The 23,918-nt window shown below is 37.9% G+C and overlaps 1 protein-coding gene across 2 annotated transcripts in view; it reads left to right on the forward strand.

The window, feature by feature from the left end:
• Positions 1-23,918, forward strand: part of NKAIN3 (sodium/potassium transporting ATPase interacting 3) — a 375,006-nt gene extending 351,088 nt beyond the window's left edge. Inside the window, exons 5-7 of one of the 2 annotated variants that reach the window (XM_040588722.1) lie at positions 172-232; positions 19,140-19,214; positions 22,910-23,918. In XM_040588722.1, the coding sequence (XP_040444656.1) occupies positions 172-232; positions 19,140-19,214; positions 22,910-22,923 (150 nt within the window). In that variant the 3' untranslated portion in view covers positions 22,924-23,918. The remainder of the gene's footprint in view (positions 1-171; positions 233-19,139; positions 19,215-22,909) is intronic. The other variant, XM_040588723.1, reaches the window with a different exon arrangement.

The following is a 23,918-nucleotide window of genomic DNA, read 5'->3' on the forward strand; positions in this document are numbered from 1 at the left end:
TAATTTATCTGTTTGTGACCATTTGCACTGAAATCTACATATAAATACAGGAAATGGAAGCAAATCTTCTTTTAAATTTATCTGTGATGCTTGTATTTAATACCATTGTACTAAAAGCTTAACAAGTGTTCAATGTGTTCTAATGATTGCTTTTCCCCTTGTTTCATACAGCTGATTGGATTTGTGTATGCCTGTTACGTGATCAGTATTTTCATGGAGGAGGAGGACAGCTGTAAGTACTGATACACACCTCTCCATCTCTGGAGCCACAGTACCTGGGGTGAGACTTAGTCTTGCATTAACTACCAAGGCGAAGAACAAAGTTTGAAAAATGGCAGAATCTGACATTCATGTACTTAACCAATTGTGCTCAAAGACGTACTTATTTTGGTAGTAACACCTTATCTAGGTGTCAGGATTGTACTTACTAAACTTCTTCATAGAGTTCACCCCATGAACACCTTGCGTGAGCCAGTCACTCTGCTGAAAACTGTGTGATCCGTGTTGCATATACATATATATATATATGTCTTTATGTATGTACATTTAAATTTGAATCAAAGCTCCTGAAGCCATTTAGTCTGTTCTTTCCAAATGACAGCTTTATCAACAGTAAAGTTAATGGAGATGACAGATCAAGCCATTTACAGTGTGCAGTATCGCTCTTATCAATGATTAGACAGACTTGTTCAACACTTAGAAGAAACTAGACCACACATCTAAAATGCTAACCACATGCTCTTAACCTACCTACCATATTGTTCAAGAAGTTTCAAAATGTGCACACCTTTAAAAAAATATTTATTGAAAGTCATTAAGTGGACATTGAAAAAATCTGAATATGCTGAACATTTTGGTAGGATGCTGCGTGAAAAGAGATTGTGAGGATTCCCTGACAAGGTCACCATACCCGCATGACTAGCATAGCAATTGGTAAAAGCAGTGGTGATAATGGAATAATACCGGATGAGCAAAGAGGAGAGGATACAAGAACAAGTCTATTTAAAAAAGGGACAACGTATGATCATGTCAGTTACTTCCTCTTGTACATGAGGAGTTAAGCAGTAAAATATCTTACCTCTAGGTGAAAAAAAAAAAAAGGGAACAAATGCCAATAGCATTTTGTGGCTTTAGGATAAATAATACATGAACAAACTTTTATTCGTATACTTTCATTCATAAATCTCAACATAGTTTTGTTTCTTCACAGAATAGCACTAGTGGATGAAATGAATATAGTAGAAAAAATTAATTCATTTTGTAGGAAAGCATTTGATAATATCTGGGAAAGTCTTATTGAAAAGGTAATTCAAGTAATTCATGACTGTGATGGCAAAGCAGACTTTTTGATTGAAAACAGTGTGAAAGACCATAAACAAAACGCTCTTCTATTGCTACAAATTGTACAACTTTTGGTTCTCCATCATAATGTGACAGATATTAGTGTCAAATCTATTTTAACACTTTCATTTAGATTTCTAGAAGGAAGAAAATACATCAAAGAGATTCTCAGATAAAACAGAGTGGGAAGGAGTCATAAGCATGGTGTACACATAGTGCACCATGAAAAGGTGCAAGAAGCCTGGACAAAGACTGGTGCTGGAAAGGAGAAATATGAACAGTTGGAGAAGCAACATGAAAAGTAGGTCCTAAGGAGGGGGAACAGCCCCGACAACACTCGCTTGGAAAGCTGGGAATTGCCAGTCAGTCAGGAACCAGTAACACAGGGTAACAGCAGAGGACAGCGCAGCAGCAAGGCAGCTTTGTAATTTGGGATGTATAGACAAGAGGTTTTGGTCATTGATATCCAGAGACAACTTCTTTCCGTATGGATGTGGTGGGTCATGATGGTAGCTAGGGCTTCATACAGATACCTGGAAACTTCATTTATAAGACAATTGTAACTATATTCCTGGAACAGGGAGGCTTCATTAACTTATTAGGAAGGCTGGCAGACTGATAAGGAAGACACAAACTACACTGCCTTTAAAAGAGCAATAGTGTGTGTACGTGCATATCCACATGCAAACACAAATATATCTGTACCTGGGAAGACAGACTCTTCACTTTTTACACAAGTATGCTATATTATTGTTGGTTTTGTTTAGTCCTTTATAGCGTGCTTCACACATCTGTGCTTATGCATGTGTGAAAGAAAGACAAAACTCACACCAAAGAATACAAGATCATGGAGAATGCAGTCACCTGATAAAGAGTATGTGTGGTTTATATTCAGGGCCTCACAACAGGGTTATTGTCAAGTTAAGGGCCTTTTTCACTTAGAAAACTTGTCAACTCCAGAAGAGTTGGGCTGAAGTCTGTCTTTGACATCCAAGGCCTGACCCACTTTCTTCTGACTGTGAGCCCACCTTACTGTCTTTTGAGATTTTTGTAGGGTATGATACCAATGGACATTTAAACCACTGAGAGTGGAGAGCAGCTGATATATTTATTAACCAGTAAAATACATCAAGTGCTAAGGTGATCTAGTATGTAAAACTAACCCAGTGCCTGTTCTCCACAAAGGAATCAGGTGTCTGCATTTAATTTCTGCTTGTCTTCCAGAAATGCCGATGTGGTGTTTTATTGTAAGTGAAAATTATCTCACTCATTTTGGAAAGTATGATGTAATTTAGCTCAACGTCCTTTGTTAGGAATAGGCGAGTTTGCCGTTTTCACTTGTACCTTTACATAAAATCTTCTAGACTCCTGTGTGAATAGATATTTTTAGTTAGCGGAGGATGACCTAGGGCAGGAGCCAGAGCAGCGTGCTGGAAGTGGAGCAAAGAAGCAGAATAGATACAGATAGGAGATTTTACAGCCAGTGGAGGGAAATAATTTCTGATTTGTTACTTTTTTTATTCCCTTCTAAGATCTCAAATCCAATCCAAAGCAACTAAATAGCCCTTCAGTATCTCACTTTCTGCTAACCTGTGTCTTAATGCCCATTTGTGTTTTAGAGTCCTCTGTGCTTATAGATACATTAACGACAAATGTTAACTCATTCTTAGCAATGCCACAGATGTGTTTTAAGCGGAGAATCATTTGTGTAAGGCACAGTGGAAAAATGTTTTGGCCTGGTAATTAGCTGAGAAGAACAAGACTTACTCTGTGAAAATTCACATTGCTAACTTGCAGCATAATGAAGAAAAATGTATTTAAGAGAGAAGTACAGTGGTGCTTCCAAACAGTCAGGTTAAAAGTAAACAGTGATTACATCAGGATAAAGATCCAAGAAACTGCAACAAAAGAGCATTTTAATGCGATGCAGCAGATTCTTTTCTTAGGTAGATGCAGCTATTCTATCATATTTTTGCAGTAGTTTGCACAGAATAAATCCTCAGCCATCTGAGAGTCAAAGCCTCCCTAATTAAATATACTCTGCAATATACAGTGTATCAAGTTAACCCCAGTTCTTGGTCTGAAACCTGTCAGGCAGACTTAAAAATTAATAATAGCTGGCTGTTTAGCCTCTGTGCAGTGCTTAAATGGATTTTGAGCCTGACATTTCAGCTGATGGACACTTTTCTGAACAGTAATAATGCTTGTGGAAACATTTATTTCCAGCAATTGCTCACCTTACCTACATTTCAGATCGTAGTTAACTTTTACTTAGAAGGGAGATGATAGCAGGTCAAAAGGAATGAGAACGAAGACATGTAAAAGGTATACTGCTGTAGTGGGGTTAATACCTTCCATCATTCATCCTAATGAAAAAGTCTATTTATATCTCTTCCCTTCATTTTTTCATTTCTTTCTCTGTAGATCTATCAATCTATATAAACCCTTTTGAAGGAACAGAATATGTGAAATCTGTAATCATAAAAGCCTGTCACTATCCTGTTTGTGAATCATTTTCTCCTAAAAATGAAGTCAGAAGCTTGTTGCCACCTTGTCAGAGATACTGAATGGTTTTAATAAAGCAGAGCCTGGAGACTAGGCAAAATACATTGTTAAAATCATTATTAAATTTCTAAGTAGTTTCTGGACTTTTTTGAGAGACAGTTGATGGCGTTATTGCTGCTCAATCCTAGTTCATAAATATGACATTGACACATGTCAGAAGTGATAGTTCTGTACTGTATGTGAATTTGGGGGGTGGAAGCTGAGTTGCATACAAATTGCATAAGGAAAAAAGTGTTAAATCAGAGGGGAAGATTTGCCGCAAAACTACAATTGTGATTTCAGCATTTATTATCAAAACAAGACTGAAGCACCAAAAGGTCAGTCCAAGGAAGCTCAAACCTCTTCCGTGCATGAGCAAAGATAAAGAGCTTTCATTCACCACAGAGGAAAGCTTTATCCCCTAAATGAAACCACAAGAACAAAATTAATAAACAAAAAAAGGGGGTTTTTTCACTCCCCTATTTTAGTTGTACTCACAGCTCAGCTGTACTTTCAGAACAGAGAGGAAGATGAATCTGTTTTTAAAAAGGAAGAGTTTCCCATACTGTGGTATCAATAGGAACCTCCATATGCCATCATTAGACAAGTATTAAGTAAAGCAAGATACATTATTACCACTGCTGAAAAACTACTGCATTGCCTTATCTGACATATGGCATTACATTTATACACACCATAGAGCATCTGTTGGCAGTAATCAAACAAGAGAGAAAGAATATTTCCCTCACATTTAATTTAATATTTGTAGCTACACAGTTGGTCCAGCTGTGATAAATTTCTTATAAATGTACTATTTTTTGCAAAATGAATGAAGAACTAGCAATATTAGGAACAGACCCATATATGTTCGTATGTGTGATTACCTTGATATATAAATATGCAGTTTTCCTTAACTAAGGACTTTTTGGGAACCCACTACTGATATCTTTTCAACAATTGCAATTGCCCATGTGGTTGAGTCCATTTACCTTCTAGTAAATATAGGTTTTATCATAAAATGCTGAATATCAAGGATGACCAAGAAGGATGCTGCTGCACTACATTTCTGTTGGGCAATACAAGAATCAAACAGCCCCAAGCAATGACTATCTGAAATTACCTCACTGAAAATGAGGACTTAGGAAACTTGCCAAACAGCAGCCAGCTGCACAGATCATCACTGGGCTTTAGCACTCACCACTCTCACCTTTAGGCCATAAGGACTCAAGACACTGAAACAAAATGTGTTGTTACTGACCAACAGATGAATATGTTTGACAGAGACTTTAAAAATTATAATAAATTTTACTGCCTGGCACTGAAAGAGTACTATAGCTGCCAGGTTAACAGCATTCTCCTGGCTTTGGAGACTATCAGGATTTTTGGAAGGCTTGAAAAGCCGTTTGCATCTCTCTGTTGATCTGGACAGGCAACCCAAAACCCCAGAATTTTGATATACTAGTTCTGGTAAAACAGCGGCATCAGTTATTTTCTCCAGACATAGACTATATGTATTGCTAGGCACAGAAATGTAATGAATCTATAAACGGAAATATATTCTGTGTTTATTCAACTGAACAGTTTTCTAAAAATAAACGAATGTGGGCTCCTGCAGAGATGAAGAGTCTAACATAGCTGTAATCAAATGTGGTCTGTGACATCTGGAAAGCCAGGGAGCCCAGCCAATGCCATAAAACATCTGGCTGATGATAGGTAGGTGGTTCCTGCTGTTCCTTGCACTGAGGTGCTGCCCACATTTCAGTGTGGCTGTTCCAGGGAGTGACTCCTTCCCTGCCAGCAGCTGCTGTCATCACCTTGCAGATGCCACTATGAGTTGAAGAAGAGGTTGAAGTGTGATCAGAAATAGCACCAGGAGTATCCAGGGGCTCCCTAAGTTCAGCTGTGACCCGGGCCAATCCTACCAAACATTTAATGGAGACAAATGTCAAGTTACAGTTTCTGTAGGCTTTAGAGGTCTGTCCAGCTGGAGTTTGTTGATTAGATGCAGACTTACCTATTTACTATCCCACCTATACTGGACTCCACTTTCTCCCATACAGGAAACATAAATTATAACTTCTTATTTTAACAACACTCTATAGTCTTACAGTCCTCCAAGTTATCATTAACCTTAATGTGTGAATGAACTGAAAGTGCATGCTCACTTCTACGCTAAACTAACACAATGAATTCTGAAGTATTTAATGAAGGAAGAAATACAGCAAGGACATTATGCTTAATTTCCACTACATACTATATCAATTTTAATTTTTTTCCTATTTTCATTAAGTTATTTTACATTGTCTGAGCAAGCATTTGTTCTAGATCCTACAGAAATGTGTGCATAGATATAAAGCACACAACCATGGGTAAAACCTCAGAGGTGGTATAAAATAAAAGCATAACCGTATGGAAGAGGAGCAGCCAGTGAAGAGGGATCTGGAAGAAGCAGAGGGAGAGGAGAGAGAGAGAGAGAGAGAGAGAGAGAGAGAGAAAGGTTGAGAATCTGACCAACAGTAAAAGACTTGTTGCAGCCTGCTAGCTTGTTTGTGCTGCAACAAAACAGAAGAGAGAAATTTTTTCCTGAAATTCAGAAGGGAAGAAGCACCTCAATCACTTTAGCAAAATTTATTTCATTATTTCTTTCATCAAATTAATTAACAATTAATTTCATTGTTATTTCATTAACAAAGAATTATTATCTGATATTCCCTGGAATATTAGTAGGTGAGAGCAGTAGTAGTGAACACATGGTGCGGCTTTGCAAAGCCCCTGTGCAAGTGAGAAAACCCAGTGAGAGTACCCAGAGCCAGCTGCCTGGCACTACAGGTGGCTCGGCACGTTATACGTACTTTCATCTGCTTCATACATCGAAACAGTACTTGGTCATTTTGATCAAGTCAGAGTTACCCACTCATTCTTTTTTGTACAAAGTTGAGGGAGAGTTTAGGAGTATAAAATTAAATATTTTTTTAAAAGATCTCTTGTATACCAATGAATTGTGTGAGCTTTCAGATGCCAAAAGGTACAGAGCTGCAATCAGTTGCTTCCATCCATAATTTTGGGTTCTGATTATAGAAATATGCACATATATATAAAAAATGGATTAAATGGGACTTCAGGAGTACAGGTGAAGCATTTAGAAATATCTGTATGGAAAGCAAAATATTTTTTGTGCATTATTTGCACAAAGTACTAACACATTTCTCTGAATAGAGCAATGTGTCACAACAATATTGGTTATATGTTGGACAATTTTTACCTGTTTGAATAAAGATATATACGTGTATATAATACGTATATATGTGTGTAGATGGATATGTATATGTATATGTATGGTTATGTATTTGCATATGTACATACTCTGTTTCAAATGTAGTTATACACAGACTCCCCTTAGCTTTGAATTGATTTCCCAACTGATAACTAGAAAGGAGAGTTTTAAAACACTAGTTCACTACTACCTCATAAATTTCTGGTTTGCAAATGTCATTAATTTCTGCCGTTGATGCTGAATATTCAGACTAGATATAAGGAAGAATACTTTTACAATGGGTGTGGTGAAACACTGGAACAGGTTGCCCAGAGAGGTGGTAGATGCCTCATCCCTGCAAACATTGAAGGTCAGGTTGGACAGGGCTCTGAGCAAGCTGATCTAGCTGAGCATGTCCCTGCTCATTGCAGAAGGAGTGGGACTAGATGGCCTTTAAAGGTCCCTTCCAACCCAAACTACTTCTGATTCTCTGAATATTATATGCCATATCCCATATATATACTTATACACACACACATATATACTTGAAACGCAATTAACTTCAAATAGAGATGTAATTAAAATCACATAATTTTCCTTAAACTGGGGATCATAACTTGCTTTATGATTTCTTGGTTTACTACCATAGTAAATTTATTTTCTTAATAAAATTGAATTTTTCTGATTATAGGTGATATATGATTTACTGAGAGTTCCTTGACATTTCTTAGGTGCATGCGTTGCATCGCCACTCCCAAATATTCAGTATGCCCTGTTTTTAAATAGTTGATTTGATTCAGGCTTCTACTTAGCTCATTTAATATTGATTTTCTTTTAGTCTCCACCTTCTACCTCCTTGGCCTTTCTGTTTAAATTAAATCTGCTTTTAAATGGATGGTACCCCAACCCCCAGTTGCCAGCACCTTAGCCTTTTCACTTAAATTGCATCTGTTGTTAAATCAGTCTTACTCCAGCACCCAGCATCCCTCTCCTGAGCTTTCCACTTGACATCACATGCAGGCCTAAGTGGTGCCTGTTCCTGTCCCTACCTTTCACCCATCTTCCCCATTAAAATGAAACCTCTTTACAAATCCATTTTCCACTTCCAGTACCGATCTTCTTCCTTCTTCATTTCTAAGTGGCCACAGCTTTGTGTCTGTTTTAATTTGTGGAGCTTGAAAAGAAACTTATAAAACTCCCACTCTTCTGGGTAAATGCCATCTCCCCCAGGTCTTAATTTTCATGCAGATGAGTAGTCCTACTTTCTGGGCCTCACCTTAAGTAACATCCATTTCATTGTTACTGTTGCTTGAGTGCTAATTTCTCAGTTAGCACATCATGCCTAAGAGCTCTGTCTTGTAGTATCTGCTGCCTTTGGTGGTGTGCCCATGTCCTAATGCTGTGTACTGCATCAAGGAGGGTACAGGATTAATCAGGCTTTACACTGGGCTGTAAGTTATCTTGGAATCTGGAGATTCTGTGAGCTAAATTGAGACAAGTATTCCCACAGCTTCCCGTTATACATATCTCCACGTGTTTGACACACTCAACAGACTCGTGGATGGATTAGCAGTTTAGGTGGCCAGAGTTCTCAGTGCTTTTTCCTTTATGCCCGTGTTTGTCCTGAGAGAGTGATGGTGAGGTTTCATTTTAGAAGAAAGAAAGGTCCTCCCTTTTTCCTTACAGACAATAGCTCCAAAAATGAAAACAGATCCATGCAGATCAGGTCAGCTGAGAGATGGCCACTGAATTTTCCTGAAGATGAGGTTTATTCACAGTTCCTTTCTAACAATATTAAGCTTTGAAATACAGCACTAAAAAAGCCAAAGCTGCTTATTTCATCTTTTAAGGAAGTATCCATAACAAAAGTCATACAATATGGGGCCCGCTGTATGTACTGGATCCCAGTGTATGTAATCATACATTGTAGCCTTAGAGGCTATTCAAACAACCACTTTGCAAAGCAGCCACTGTATGAATTCAAAAGAAGATGGCTAACCAGCACAAGTCAGTGAAGTATTTTGAACCAAGCCACAGATTTCAGGTCACAGTCTGGTAATTTTGGAAGATCATTTTATTTGGTAATGTATACTTTCTCAAAATGAGGCAAAATCAAAAAACTCAAGAATTAACTATCCACATTCTTACCTATCTTTGCAGATCTCAGCTCCAAATCTCATAAATCTAAAAGCAAACAGCATGCTCCACCAAGAAAAGTTGTCAATTTTGTTTGGAAAAGGAAGGGATAAAAATGTTGATTGTTGATGAAATAAAAGTGAGAGAAAGACCCTTGCAAATAAAGTATAACAAGGATTTCTTAGAAGAGCAACAGTCAAAAAACAAGAGAAAGGAGAAGACATTAAAAAAATAATTTAAGGGGGTTTGGCTGAACTCTTTATTCTGTTGAATTTTTACCTATTCTTTAGGTCTTTTTACTGTATTTCTGATTTCATCACACCTTCAACCCTTCATAAAATAACCTTTCTAAATGTCTCCTATTTGTAAAACTGGACCTTTTTGTCTATATGTTGTACTTTTCAGATTTCCTAGTTGTACTATTTCAATAGCCTTACAGATTTCAGGATATAAGAGAAGCAAGATTTATAGCAAGAGGTGTTCTCTTACTGAAATGGGTGATATAGCTAATATGGTTTTTCTCAATATTACTGCAGAAAAAACGAGTAATGCTATGCCACCGTTTATATGATGATTTATTTCTTGGCATTAACTTCTACTCATTTTCTTTTCCTCCTTAACCATGACAATGTGTTATTTTAGAGGACTGAAATTTGAGAGTTACAAGGTTTTCATAGAAGTGTACTTTTTACTTCATCTTTCTTCAAGGAGAGGATTTTTTACTGATGAAGTCAGTATTGCATTATCTTTCTTTATCATTTGCAAACTGACTCACTGGTAGCTCCAAAGTGAGTATTAATCCTGTTACACACTCTATTCCTCTTTTGCACATTCATCTTTCTTCTAATACGAAATTAAACCAACTTTCTAACAACAAGAAAACCATTTCCCTAGCCATCACATTTTCTGACATGCATGACAGTTCTTTTTTCACTCCATCATATATGAGAAGACCACTGGCCATTGTAAGCTCCAATTTTATAATGTTCCACATTCTTAGCTCTATTTTCAAAGCTGAAAATGCAGTCATATTATATTTTGGGATTTTGAGGAGCTAATATGAGTTGGTGACAGAGATGGTAATGCCAAAAGAAATATTAAGAGATTGGCAAGACAAGTTGAAGGTGAAGATAAAGCAGAATAAAAGTAATAAAAATGTCACGTGCAGTAAGTTTCCCCATTTGCAGAGAAACACTCACAGAGACAAATAAGTACTCGTTGATGTATTTGGATGTGATTAAGTGTAGACTTAGCAGATATAGCCACAATGGCTCTGAAATAGTGGATGGCCAGATATTCTGGGGCAGACTGAGAGTACCATAGAAGGACTTGATAGTGCATGTACTGGGGGTAGAGAAGGCTGGAATGACACTGACCAACAGAAGGGATATTTTGCTGGCTTTCCCATCTTCAAAATCTAAAGGCAAGAATGAACAGAAGATTAGAGCTTTCTGGTTTGTGATCATCCACAGAGATAAAAGATTGAAAGGAGAGGACTGAGAATCTGGAGATCACACAAAGAGTTTATCCACTGTTTCTGATCCGTAGACTTGAATTCAGAGAAGGCACATTAGGACCACAAGGTTGCCTACTGGGAGGCGGAATGGATTTTCTGCTGGGATGTGGAGAGGAAGACTGCAGCAGCACTGAAGGCAGCGTGGTCTGCTTAGCAAAGGAAAAAATGTGGTTTGGAGTTTAAAGAGGCTGAAACCCTGGAAGATGTGTTGTAGAAAGCATTGAGGTCTGCCTTCTCAAGAATTGAAGCAGGCCACCTCTAAGCAAGGTGTAGCTGTGAGCAGTGTAGTTGCAGAGGAGGAAATGCATACAGTGCTCCACACTAAGGAGCAGATGTTCAGTGGTGAAGCAGGATTTCTACACAGGACGTCACTGGTGGTCATGGGGAAAAGGCAGGATGATAAATGAGGAGGGTGAAGAAATGAAAATTGCCTCATCTGAGAGGGAAATGTTTTACAGTGTTAATGTGTTTGATATCATAAAGTGATATCACCAGATCAGTATTCTTCTAGAAAAGCTGATACCTGACCCTCAAGCTACTGGGAGAACACTATTTAGCATGTATATCAAATTCAGTCAAAGTAGCAAAGTCAGCTACTAGTAAAGGAAGGAAGGGTCGGGGAAGAAGGAAACTCTCCCGGCAGTAAAAGACATCAACAGGCAGAGATGTTAAGCAGATTTTAAAGCAAAGATTTGAAAACAGAGCTATAAAGGAAAGACAAGAAAAATTGCAACATGGGCTGAATGTGACAGAGCTTTAGTCAGCCACATCTTTGAAGTGCACGTGCACGCTCTTGTTTATAGAAAACTCCCAATGAAAACCACAACACAAAACTCAAAAAAGGCAGAATTAATTGGATTATAAACTGGCACACTTCTTAAATGGAAAACTCAAAGTTACCAGATCATAGAGATTATGAATGAGAGGCTTATAACATTTACTCTGTTGTTTGTGTCTGTGCAGATGGAGGACTATGATTCCCATTTGTGTCCTAACCAAGTCTCTGGCTGTAGAGGGATGAAGCTGGGTTAATTAACATTGATAAAATACAGCTGTGGGCTGGCTTGGGGGGGGAGTGGCTGGTTGGCCAATGTAGATAAGGTGCAGCTGTGGCTGGTTCTGTTAAGAGGTTGGGCAGTCAGTGTGTGTGCATGCACACCTTGGGTGAGGAGAGACCAGGAGAAGGCAGCAGAGGGACGGGCATGAAGAGTGTGTTGGTATGAGATGGTAAAAGACCTTGCTGCAGTTTGATAGTTTGGAGAGTGCTGTGACATTTGGCTTCTTGAATTGCAGTAGACTCTGCTTGGCCTCCTGAGTCCTTAGCAGTGCTTTTTTTCCATCATTTCTAAGGTCCACCGGGTTTGCTGCTCCCTGCTGCAGCCTCTGCTTGAGGAGCAGGTTGGCAGCTCCTTGCCTCTCTGGCTTGTATCCTGTGCTGTGCCATGAACACAGACATGCTCTCCTGAACATCCTTCACTTGCTCCTGTTCGCTCAAGGAAAGATACAAAAACATGAATACCACATCACAGAGGATGATAGCAGTAAAGTTCAGGAACACTCTTCCATCCTTAGGAAGGTGGAAGTAAAAATCCAGAATTGTTCAATGATAAAAAGAATCCCCCCAGTCTTGTAACCTAATTTTTAAAATAAAGTTAATATTCTCTTGTGAATAGATGATGTGAACTTTCTTCTATGCATAGAAATCCTTTCTTCCAAATGTCACAAGTGTTCTGAAAGGCATGGCTTTATGTCATGTATTTGATCTTGTAAATACTTTGCTCTAGGAAGTTTTATCTTTAATTATTCAGTAGAGTTGAACAGGGTCTGCATTATATAAAGGGGAACATTATTTTCACATACTAAAGCATCTGTGACTTGTAGTTAAGGTTAGAAACGGAAGCTGAGATATCCTTGGATATATAATAACCAGGCAGATATAAATACTTAAGTGTTGTCTCAAAATAATTGGATCATGCTGACAAATAACTGAAGCAAAAAGACATTGGTATGGATACAAAGAACAGCAGGCCAGAAATAGAGCCCCATAGGACTCAACTGATAGGAATAAAAACAACTTGAAGGAACAAAACACCTAACTTGTGACTTAGCAATGAACTGTAAGTGGAACAGATCAATTCCAATCGGTCCTAGCATCTGCACTAAATATTTTTAAAAGAACTCTGTAGTTTATGGCATCAAACTCAGCAGAAATATACAGGCATGCTAATACATAACGTATAACCCTGAATCAGAATACCAAAAAAGATCAAAGCGCAACTTGGCAGATTCAGAGTTCTGTCTCTTCTGCAGCCAGCTTGGACACATTTATCATGAAGATCGTGTGTCTGGAGGTGTGACTGAAGCTGTAGCAGCCTTCTGTACAACAGCCTTTACTCTTAACCACTTGAGCTGCCATTTTAGTGGATTAACTGGGTATGTGTTGCGAAAACTCAATGGCATTGTTTCTTTCTTGGTATTGTGCAAATGTAATAGATAGATCTAGTTTCTGGGCATTTAGTATCTTTTATGCATGGGTTATTTTTCCTTTGCTAGTGTAATTTGTGCATAGGCTGTATAGTAACTTTAATGGTAAGAAAAAGAGAGAATCCCAGAGCACTCTGCACCAAAAGGGTTTATATCAGAAAGGGTGCTAGAAGGGAAAATCAATAATTAGTGAAAACAATTGAGCTAAGACTTTTCACATATCCAATTTTCTTACTGTATAAAAATTATGTAAGACATTGTAATTGGAACTGTTTGCAATTTACTTCAGTCATTTGCAGAAAGAAGGCTACCCTTCACTGTATCTGAAATATTATTCTATAACTAGCAATAGTACCTTCAAATACAAGCCTCATAAAAAAGTTTGCTTTGTTTGCAGTCTTTAAATACAACTTCCATATATTTTTCCATAAATAAATAATAAATCATTTAGTTATTAGTCATTAGACAAGTATATTAGTCATCAAGATAAAAAAATAAAGGAAAAAAGTTAGTATTCTCATTAAAATGTTAGCATTTTCATTAAAATGAGGAACAGAAAAATAGTGACCTATATAGAAAGAAAATATATCATCAGAAATATTTTGTTCAAACAGCATCGCTGATGAATAACACAAGTCATAGCCAAGTATGCTGAGGTATATGGGATGTTTGATGCCCGAGCTGATGTGCTTTGCCAGAAAGATTAGGCTCTGATAAGTGTTTAGTGAGAGCACAATATGGCATTTTAAACTGAAATGGAAAACTACTCCTCATCAACTTAAACTTTGCACATGGGTTTGCAGGTAGCACAACATCATGAAAAATGTGTGTTTGCTGAAGCCTGAAGGAAAGGATTCCTACATATCTGCAGCTTAAAGTATATTATTTTCTAATATTAAATCAGTGATTATAAACTTGTGATAAGTATTTTTCCTATAGGCTTTATTTGTGACAACTGTATTCTTCTAGGGACTCTTACCAGTCCAGGGGTCCTTAATGACTTGAAAGTGATTGGGAAATACTTTAAGAAAAAACACATAATCAGGCAGCCTGTCATTTGACTTAGTAATGAGATGGTATGGCTGTAAATAGCTTTCAAAGGCATGGCACAGGGAATATTTTTGAAAGGTGCTTTCAGATTTGGAATGACTGGGGGTTCTTGGTTGAGAAGGTTTGAGCCATTTTCACTGCCTAACATCTTTGATCTTCCTCACACTTCCCTCATCTTACCAGGCAGTCATATCCTAGGAGAATTAAAAATCTCTGAAAATCTGATATTGTTATATTAGATGTCACAGCACCAATAAAATGAGGAGAGAGTTCAGTAGCCAAGCTCATAGTTAAAATTTGCTTACTAGTGCCCTTGCTAAGGCAGCTTGTCGAGAGGGTGCTTCTTTCAGTGCAGTCCTGCAGAAAAATGTGGTACTTAATACGGGGCAGTTTTTAAAAATGTCAATCTATCTCACTAGGTGAAGACTAAGAAGCAAATCCAGTGCAAAATCTTAATAATTACTGTGGAACCCTGAAATATTCCCCTTCTAGCTTCCAGTAATAAAAGTTTATGGAAAAGGTTCTCTTAGCAATTTTCTACCGCTTTATCCTGTTTTAACCTGATTACTGCCTGCTAGTACTTTATAGAGACAGAGCAGCAATCACGATGCCTCATATGGTTACTGATGTCTCTTCTTCTCCCTCTCTTAATTGTCTTGCACACATTTTTCTCTCCTGTAGTCCTTTACATAAATGAGAAGCTATTCCTGGGATCCTGCAAAGGAATGTGTGATTCTTCTGCTACGTGACTCGAGGCTTAGGTGCTCGGACTTAGTATGAAGAGGGGAAAATAGGTATTATTGGCTCCAGACAGATAGCTGGGTCAGTCTGGCTGGTTCAGGGAAGGGTGTGAGAACCTTGTGTCTCTTGAGAATGGAAGGCAAATGAAAAAATAAACACCCTAAGAAAGAAACATGCTTATCTGGAAAGTTTATGTAAGCTACAAATGCAAACATTGAAAAGTCCAAAGTTTGGACTTTATGCATATAGCACTGTCTTACCATCAATCTCCCATTTTTGCTTCCTTTTTCTCGTCGACTTCGGCTCCTTTTCTTACTTACTACCTGTCACTTACGTGACCTGGTTACACCCTCCCCAGTTACATACCTTTCCTTAATGAATGTAATCGCGGTAATATATTGCCATTCAAAAAAATCTCAACACAAGGAAAATAATGCAATGCAAAACAGTATTTGGAACCTCATAGGTTAAGAAAATCTGTACATAACAATACAGGTTGAGGCAGCTGCTAGCCTGCCTCTCTCTTGCAAAGGGGACAGCTAGAGGTGCCAGCCGTTCAAGCTGTCAGTTTTGGGGCTTACTCTCATTTATAAAAAGGGGAGGCCAGTATCGATGGGATCTAAGGTATTCCAGGGCAGGAGGCTGCAGGACTTACTAAGAATTGTGCTATCTGCATATTGCTGCTCCGTTCATACCCCACACTTCCAGACACGCTTAGAATTTCCCGTCTTTGAAAGGGGAAATTAGTAATATCCCAACAGCTGACAAGCTCTGGCAGCTGTTTGCACAAGGCCTGCCAGCAGGCTGGTGGGATATTGCCAGAGAAGCTGAATTCCAGATTAGAGGGTGGGAAAGGAGAAAGGATTTTTTCAGAGCTCTTATTCTTCTGCGCTAACTTCAAAGGGAAGCACGTTTTAACAGGCGTAGGGGGGAATGCGCTGGATTAATAACAGTAAGGCAAACCTAAATGTCATCTGTCTACGAAAGAGTAACCCTCAGAATTACTGATGGCAGTGAACACAGTTTCTTCAGCCAGCAGCGTATTGCACTTTTCTCACTCAGGCAGATTATGACAGCTGTTCCTCTGATATGGCCTGTGAGGGAATGAACATCATTTTAATGGACTACCTGCGGTGGACAGCCAGCACAGATCTGCACTTTCAAGCCCAGCAGGTAGTGAACTCTAAAGACACATTTCACACTGGCCATTAAGCATCCAGCATGACCACAAAACTGAGGTGACACAAAGAGAGAGCAATTCCGTGGGAATATAGATCATGTTTTGCAGCCAGCTGCAGATAAAATAACTAGCTTCTGCTGTAACCTGCTATTATCTGTGGGGTGCTAAAAAATCCTCTCACTAGGATTTTAAGTTTCTCTCTGCATGACTGTAGTTAATGACTGGATTCCATGGGGTGTTCCTTGTTTAGTGCCTGAATATCCCTACTGCTAACAAGTTGTGGGTTTCTTTTTTTTTATTTTTAATTTAATGCATAGCATTATAGAACTGTATACTTTTTTTTAATGTAATTGAACTTTCTTCCAGGTTCATGCAACTTTCTGAATTATTGTAGTCCTATGAATCTATGGCAGAAGTTATCCATAATCCATTAACTAGGCCAGAAATACACAACATCAATTATTTGATATCATCCTTAAACCAATGTTTTCCCCTTGGGAAACCTATACAAATGTTGCTGCTATTTATTTTTGGCCAATTAAACAGAAGGATTTACGCATATGAAAAGTTCGGTCAATGTAAAGTTTTAAAGTATTTGATCAAAGTTTGATGTCTAAAACGTCTGTTTGAACTGAAATGTACCTAGTAATATCTTTGTATTGAATGAAAGAAAAAATTCAGATTTTAATATTTAATGTCTTAGTCCTGGAAGTCTACTAGATACAAGTGGTGAAAATACCACAGGTAAAGTCAAACTGAATTTTAAAAACTAAAAGTAACTTATAATTCAAATAACTGATGACGAACCTTCATATTGAAGAGCTATCAGCCATAAAATCGAACACATAATGAAAAAAGGCACATTCCATTTTCTTGTGTGATAGAGCAGCTTCTTGCTTTGAGAATTAGCTTCACGTGAATTTTAAGCTGAACTTCAACTTTAATACTATATAACACATCTTGGACTGCAATAAAGAAAGCCACAGCTAAACAGGTTTGAGCATCTCAAAAGTTGTTGGATGGAGTTATTGAATATATTTTCTTTGTCAGATAAAGACATGTCTATGTTGTCCATCATTAATATGCATTTACTTCAGTTCTTTCTCCAACAGATTTGTTGGCAGAAGGACTAGTTACTTTAAATTCTTTCCCAGCTTACAGTTGTGATGCTTATGATTGCTGAGAGAAATAGTGTCTAGTTCTGAAGTGGTGAATTTTCTCAAAAACATATTTTTTAACTCCTTCTATCACATGTCCGGAGTAAAAACAAACAAACAAACCTTCAGAAAGCAGGGAAAACTAAAGCATATCACCCCCCAATAAAAAATAAATTATATCACTGTGGACACGATTTGTTCTAAAAACTGAATCAGTAACTATGTCTTACACTAGACATCTAGATATTTTACAAATCAACTTTTACAAAGATACATCTGCAAACATGTCTCTTTGTAAGGGTTCAGTCCCATTAATAATTAAGTCAGATTTTATGTATGTTGTTTTATTTAATTACAGCATTCTGCAGGAGAGCTGCAACATTAAGGAAATACAGTTTAAAGAGGAGGTGCGGATAGGTGAGGGCTGGCATTTGGGCTGGGCTAGCTCATCAGCATTATGTCCTGCTCAGACAGTTTTTGAGAAAACAGTCTTGTGGTGCTCTATGATTGAAGTACATCAAGGTCCATTTTCAGCCAAGCCAGCCCTTTCCTGGTCTCAAGAGGAGAGGCAACAAAAATCAATAGGAGCTTTTCTACAGATTTCAGTGGGTATTTCATCAGTCCTTCAATCTCTAAGCCTTATTTCCCCATCCTCTCATGCTGGATGAGCACTCTTTGTCTCTTTGTTTACCTAGTGCATACATTGCCTGGGAAGGGGCTGTTTCTTGTCTTCTTACAGTTGTACGGTAATTAACACAATGAGGACCTACATTCTGCTTAGGACTGTGGTGTATATATGCCTACATATAAATAAATGAAAGCAGTTGCCTTCCATGCCACCAGAGAATCCTAACATGCTGTAAATTTGTCAGATCTCTGCACAAGTCTGCAAAAAGCCCTTCTAAACCAACAGAAAAATAACCTTCTCTATGAACCTGCTTTTAGGATTTCTAGGACAGCTTGGACAGGTGGCTTCCTGAAGCTGCTTCAAATCTTACCAAAAATAACATGACACAAGACTCAGACTAAAATGTCTTATTTTAAAATCCTTATGACCACAGAAGGAACTAAAAACGTCTCAAGAGCAGATATCCCTGCATTATTTCTGACATAGAGATCTTGAGAAGAAGTGGAAGGATTCTGAAAAGGCTTCATGTCCCCACAAGTTTTTCTGGAGAAGATACGGCTGCTTTTTCACATTCAGTTCTAACCTGTGTGTTCTTAACTCAGCGAACACACCTTCAGTTTTTGTTGGTGTGTCACATTCCTGAGTCCTTTGAGTCGTAAGAGTTTAGGCGAAATTAGGTTCACGAGCTAAACTATTTCCACTGCCTAAATTTCTAAACACTTCAAAAGCAGTTGAAAATGAATTATGAAATATATTCTATGCTTGCCCTAAAGAGAAGCAGCTACATTACCCCATAGCGGTTTGTGCTTATGTGTTCTGCAGACCCGTGAATGCTCCTTGTGCACGCACACTGGCAGGGGTGTGCAAGGCTGGTGGGCCAACTGCTTGCCTGTCCAGTCAGGGACAGAGCTAAACAGACCCCAAGGATGACAGGGTGCAGAGCCTTCTCTAAGCAGTTCCCACAGCAGCTTTACCTACCTGATTTATTTCTTGTATGCAAACCTGTGCATGCGCTTACTATTTTTTTTAACATAATTTGTCCATATTTCTTTTTCAGTTGACTTATTTTCATTTCCATTTGTTCATTTCTGGAACTGTTGTATTTTCAGTTGATTTCATAGGTGGACTTGACACATACTCCTACCGACAGCCCCCCCAGGAACATGTTGAGTTAAAGCCTGTAGGTAAGGTTCTGGTCCTATGGACCACATTAATCCTTCTAACTGGACTGAAAGCTAACCTTCTCCTGAAATAATTTTGGCATCAGGTTACTAATAATTAAATTATATTTTAATTAGAACTTGATTAAAAATTAATCCATATAAAACATGCGAGTAAGGACACTTTGTCATTGATGACATAACCACTAAAGCAAGGATTAGTAGATATCACCATGTCTACCATGTCGTGCCTCCGCTTAACGCAAGGAGAGGCTCTCAGTGAAGGATGGAATTGCTTCCCTGCTGACTTTTTAGCAAGAAAAGAGCAGGTTTATGGCTGCTGCTGCTGCTGCTGCTGCTACATAAACCTTAATGAGATTAACCCATTTATGGAAAAGCAAAAGCTTTTACATTTGTCTAGCTACTGAAAGAAAAATGTTTGCTGAAAAACTGCTAGTCAGTTTAAAATTCATCTATCTGTAGAGTTTGTCATCACTTATTTGCTCCCACCATTAAAATCCTGTTTTCATTGGCTTTTCCTACTCTGCTACCTAATGAATAAGTTTGGATGCATATCTACTCTTTTTATTTGGAATAAGTTAAGATATGGGGAGACATTACTAGTCCATATATGTTGGCAGAAGCTCATGTAACTTCAAATAGATGATATTGCAAAGTATTATTGGTAAAACAGAAGAAGTTCCTTTAGAAATTTTCTGAAATGCTTTTAAGTTGTTGCCCTGGTGCTTCCTGTCTTTAAATTTACCTTTGGGCCTTTCCTGCATCTTAAATGCAACATGAAACCCACATGCAGCTAATTGACTGAAACTGATTTAATGCTTACTGTATTTTACTTACCAGCTAACAGAACTAAAATGGGTTGGAAGGTTTTTCCTGGTGTACGCATGTGTGCCTCCGTTGGGAGTTTTCATTTAAAGTGGACAGTTGCTAACCTAATATTTTGCGTCAGCACTTGACACCTGAACTTTGCATGTGACTTCATTATTTCTTGCATTTTTAAAAATACAATTTTTTCACGCTGCAGCTTTCAGTTTGTAGAAATAAAGACGCACAAAATTTTACTCAAACTTAGTGAGTAAATATTATAGGATTATGAACGCCCAAAAAGGAGAAAAGCCCTTTCTCAGTATGACCGTGTGTGTTAGAACAAGAAGAAATATCACATTAAGACAACAAAGTGAAACAATGAACAGTTTGACATGCTGTTAAGTACACCCTCTACCCTGGAATCTGCATTTTCAGTAATATTTCATTACATGCCAATTTTGCTGCATTTTCTGTGGGAAAAATGACAGAAAAATGGGGTTTTGACCATTCTGAATAAGCTGCTAGACTGAAAAAGCGAACTTGGTATCCAGGAGGAAGAAAGCTACAGCTACAACATTTACATCTCTGCATGAAAGATTTTAATCTCTAAACCTGTGTTCAAGTTAAAGTATTAGGTGCATACCTGTTTATTACTTTCTTAGCAAATTTACTGTCATTAAAGGAGAGGGAAAAAGACCACCATTTTCATATGTTCCTGCAAAATATGTTCATTTGTTTTGCAGTAGAAAAGTCACAGAACCTGAGAATTTGTTCTTCAATAGCATATTTTGGTTAAGTAGCTCAAAGGATTTGGGGGCTGTTGGTGAGCTTGCAGTACCAAAGAATAATTGGCATCTTCCCATTTCCCATGTATGGGCATTGTACAGCTGGGAGGACCCTCTCTGGCCCCTTTATTGCTGCTAGAAGTATAAAACTGGAAGAAAAACTGTATTATGGTTTCTTCTTTATTGGTGTTTTGGTTTAATGCGCTGAAAGATACAGAGAGGATCTTTACCTAAGCAGGGAAGAAAAATATTATTGGTGACAAAGTCTGAATTAAAAGCCACATTGCTGGAAACAATTTGAATGGCCAGTGAATTGTGCCAGAAATTTGCAGATGCTTATCTCTCTGCAGCATATCAGCCTTCTTGACTTCCTTTGGTAAGTTGATTGCTATCTGCATCAGTTACAGATCACCTGAGAATCCATAGTATCCCTAAGCAATGGATTTCAGGCTGTGAAAAACTTGATTTCTATTCTCTTAGAATTGAATATGAATAATGTTTGTTAAATACATTCAAAGCCTTAATAAAGGTTACAGATCTTTTACTATCCTTACAACTTCAGTCATGGGAAAAATTAGCGTGATCTTTTCTAAGGATGAACGCTTGGCTATATTTCCCTTTTTCTCACCCCTTTTATTTCCCTTATTTCATTCATAAATTAACTAAACATAGTCCATTGAAAATACAAGGTTCTGTCACTTCATCCACACTATGTAGAAGACAGTCTGTTTTCATAAAATATTCATATTCAGTATAGCGTCTCCCTAGCGCTGCCATAATTATTAATGATGATTAAGTCTAAGATAAGTTTTCCTTTTCACCCCTCAGACAAGGTTAAATTTGAACTTGTTCTCTTGGGGAACATTTTTTAATGCAAATATGAATGATCATAGCTTGCCTGTTTGCTCTTCATTCTGCCTATAATTCCATTAGGCTACCAGACAAGGAGAAGCAGGATCTTTGCCCTGAACTGTGCAGTTTCAATTAAAATGTGTGTAAGGCAGGAAGACAACAGGGGGAGCAGAAAAAAATCTTCATGTTCCCTTTGAGACTAAAGCACATGGACTATAAAGAAGACTGTTGTGGTTTCATCCATTTCAAGCACAATATCAACAGTCAGGACAATTGTTACTATTTAGAATTACTTCCTGTACTGCTACATGGAAAAGAGAGGAACATGGGGGTTAGAAGAAAAAAAAAAATTAGAAGTTGCATTTTAGCTTGCATTGGGGTTTTTTATCTTCGTTATTGTGATTAATAGTTTGCAGAAGTTAAAGTTTACATATGCCCTATTCCTGTTTGGATGAGTCCATCTGATCCAGGGCTACTATAGCTTTGAGCAACCCTGTCTGGACAGACCCTGAATCCCTAATTCCAGTTAGGGATGTCCCTAGCATTTCTATGGACATTGCTAATTTCTGCTCATGGGATTTATTCAGCGTCTGAGAAACTCTGCCAGTGGAGAGGTCACTGCTCTCTGATGGGTCTGTGTGGTCCTCTACTGTTTGTATCTTCTCCTGAGACTCTACCCACTGTAAAATTGCCACGAAGGCCATCACAGATTTTCCAAGATTAGCAGCTGAACATGGTTTACAGGGAGTCATGTGAGAATACATAGCTTCAGCAGGCGTGTGGTTGTGGTGAGGACTATGAATAGTGTGATGTAAGGTCAAATGCACTCGTTTGTAATCAGGTCATATCAGAATTTTATAATGTGGTTATATATATATATAAGAATTATATATATATACACAAAGAATATATATATAAGAATTTTATTAACTATATCTTACACTGTTAAGATATACTATTCTAAAAATAATCTATTATTATGTGAGCTTCAGACATGTTTCACCACCTGCAGGATTTTTCTCAAAATTTTTTTTACCTTTGTGGTAGGCATGATACAAAGCTACTTCTTTGTACCCAGCCGTTCATTCTTGACCTTATATGTGGGTCTTACACCTGAGGAAATTAGTGACCGGCGGTGATTCGTTCACTTGTTCATTAGTTACTAACCTGTCAGATGGTGTGAATTTACATGTTGCAAATTAGAAGATAAACAGAATGGAGTTTCATTTGTAATTCATATAATCTACTTTTTAGGTCGAAGTAAGTAATGAACATGGACTCAAGACTTCTGCTGCTGCAGCTGAAGAAACAGATTTTAGAGGAAAAGACCAACTTTGTGACTCATCGTTCTGGAAGAAGCTCACTATCCGTTCTTGACGACATGTGGATTGTTCTTCCTACAGGCTCAGTGTCATTATCAGCATTGTTATTTCATAGATCCTTGTAGATGATCTTGAATTTTTCAATAATTTACCTATATGGACACTTGTAAATTGTAAATTTTTTCTTTTTTAATTTCAATATTTTTACAACATTTAGTGTTAAGGCATGAAAACAAAACAACCTGTGAAAACTAGGAGAAAGGTGTGTCTTTCTCAAAGAAGTCAGTATTTTTTGACTGATAGAATCATACTGTGCCTGGTCAAGATTGTGTCAGTAAACAGTAATTTTGACTCCAAAATATGCAGCAGGAGTCAAACCCTAGCAGTGTATAACAGATCATTTCCATGCTGTGTTTAGAATTTACAATGTCTACTCCTTGCATTGTTTGAACTGCTGTATGCAGTAGGAATTGATCTATGACTCTTCTTACCCAGATGTTCCAGCACTAATGTACTCATCTAATTATTGCAATTCATATATGGCTCCTTCTCCCTTCCTAACCTCTTTCGCCCTGAGCCCACCACCAGTAGCTGTCTCTGATTTGAAGAGAAGTAGGATAACTGCTGTAAGGATGTCGATCTCTAGGAACCCTTACATCCAGGGCTCTTAACATATCAGTGATCTGCACATTTTTAAACTCTTTTCTTCCCTTCTCCCAGGAAGAAGCCAAGCATGAATGTACAGTACAAGGCACCAACTGAAGCCTTAGAAGCCTCTGGGGACTAATTTTGCTCTTAATTTAAATGTAAACAAGCAAACCTGAAAATGTGTGTAAAAATTTGTAAAGTTATTGTAAATACTTCTAGACAAAGAACATGTATGTAACTGTGGTATTTTGTTTTCTATTCTGTCACCACTAGCATAAAGTGATACACAAAGC

Source organism: Falco naumanni, chromosome 3 (assembly GCF_017639655.2).
Source record: "Falco naumanni isolate bFalNau1 chromosome 3, bFalNau1.pat, whole genome shotgun sequence".
Classification (NCBI taxonomy): Eukaryota; Metazoa; Chordata; class Aves; order Falconiformes; family Falconidae; genus Falco; species Falco naumanni.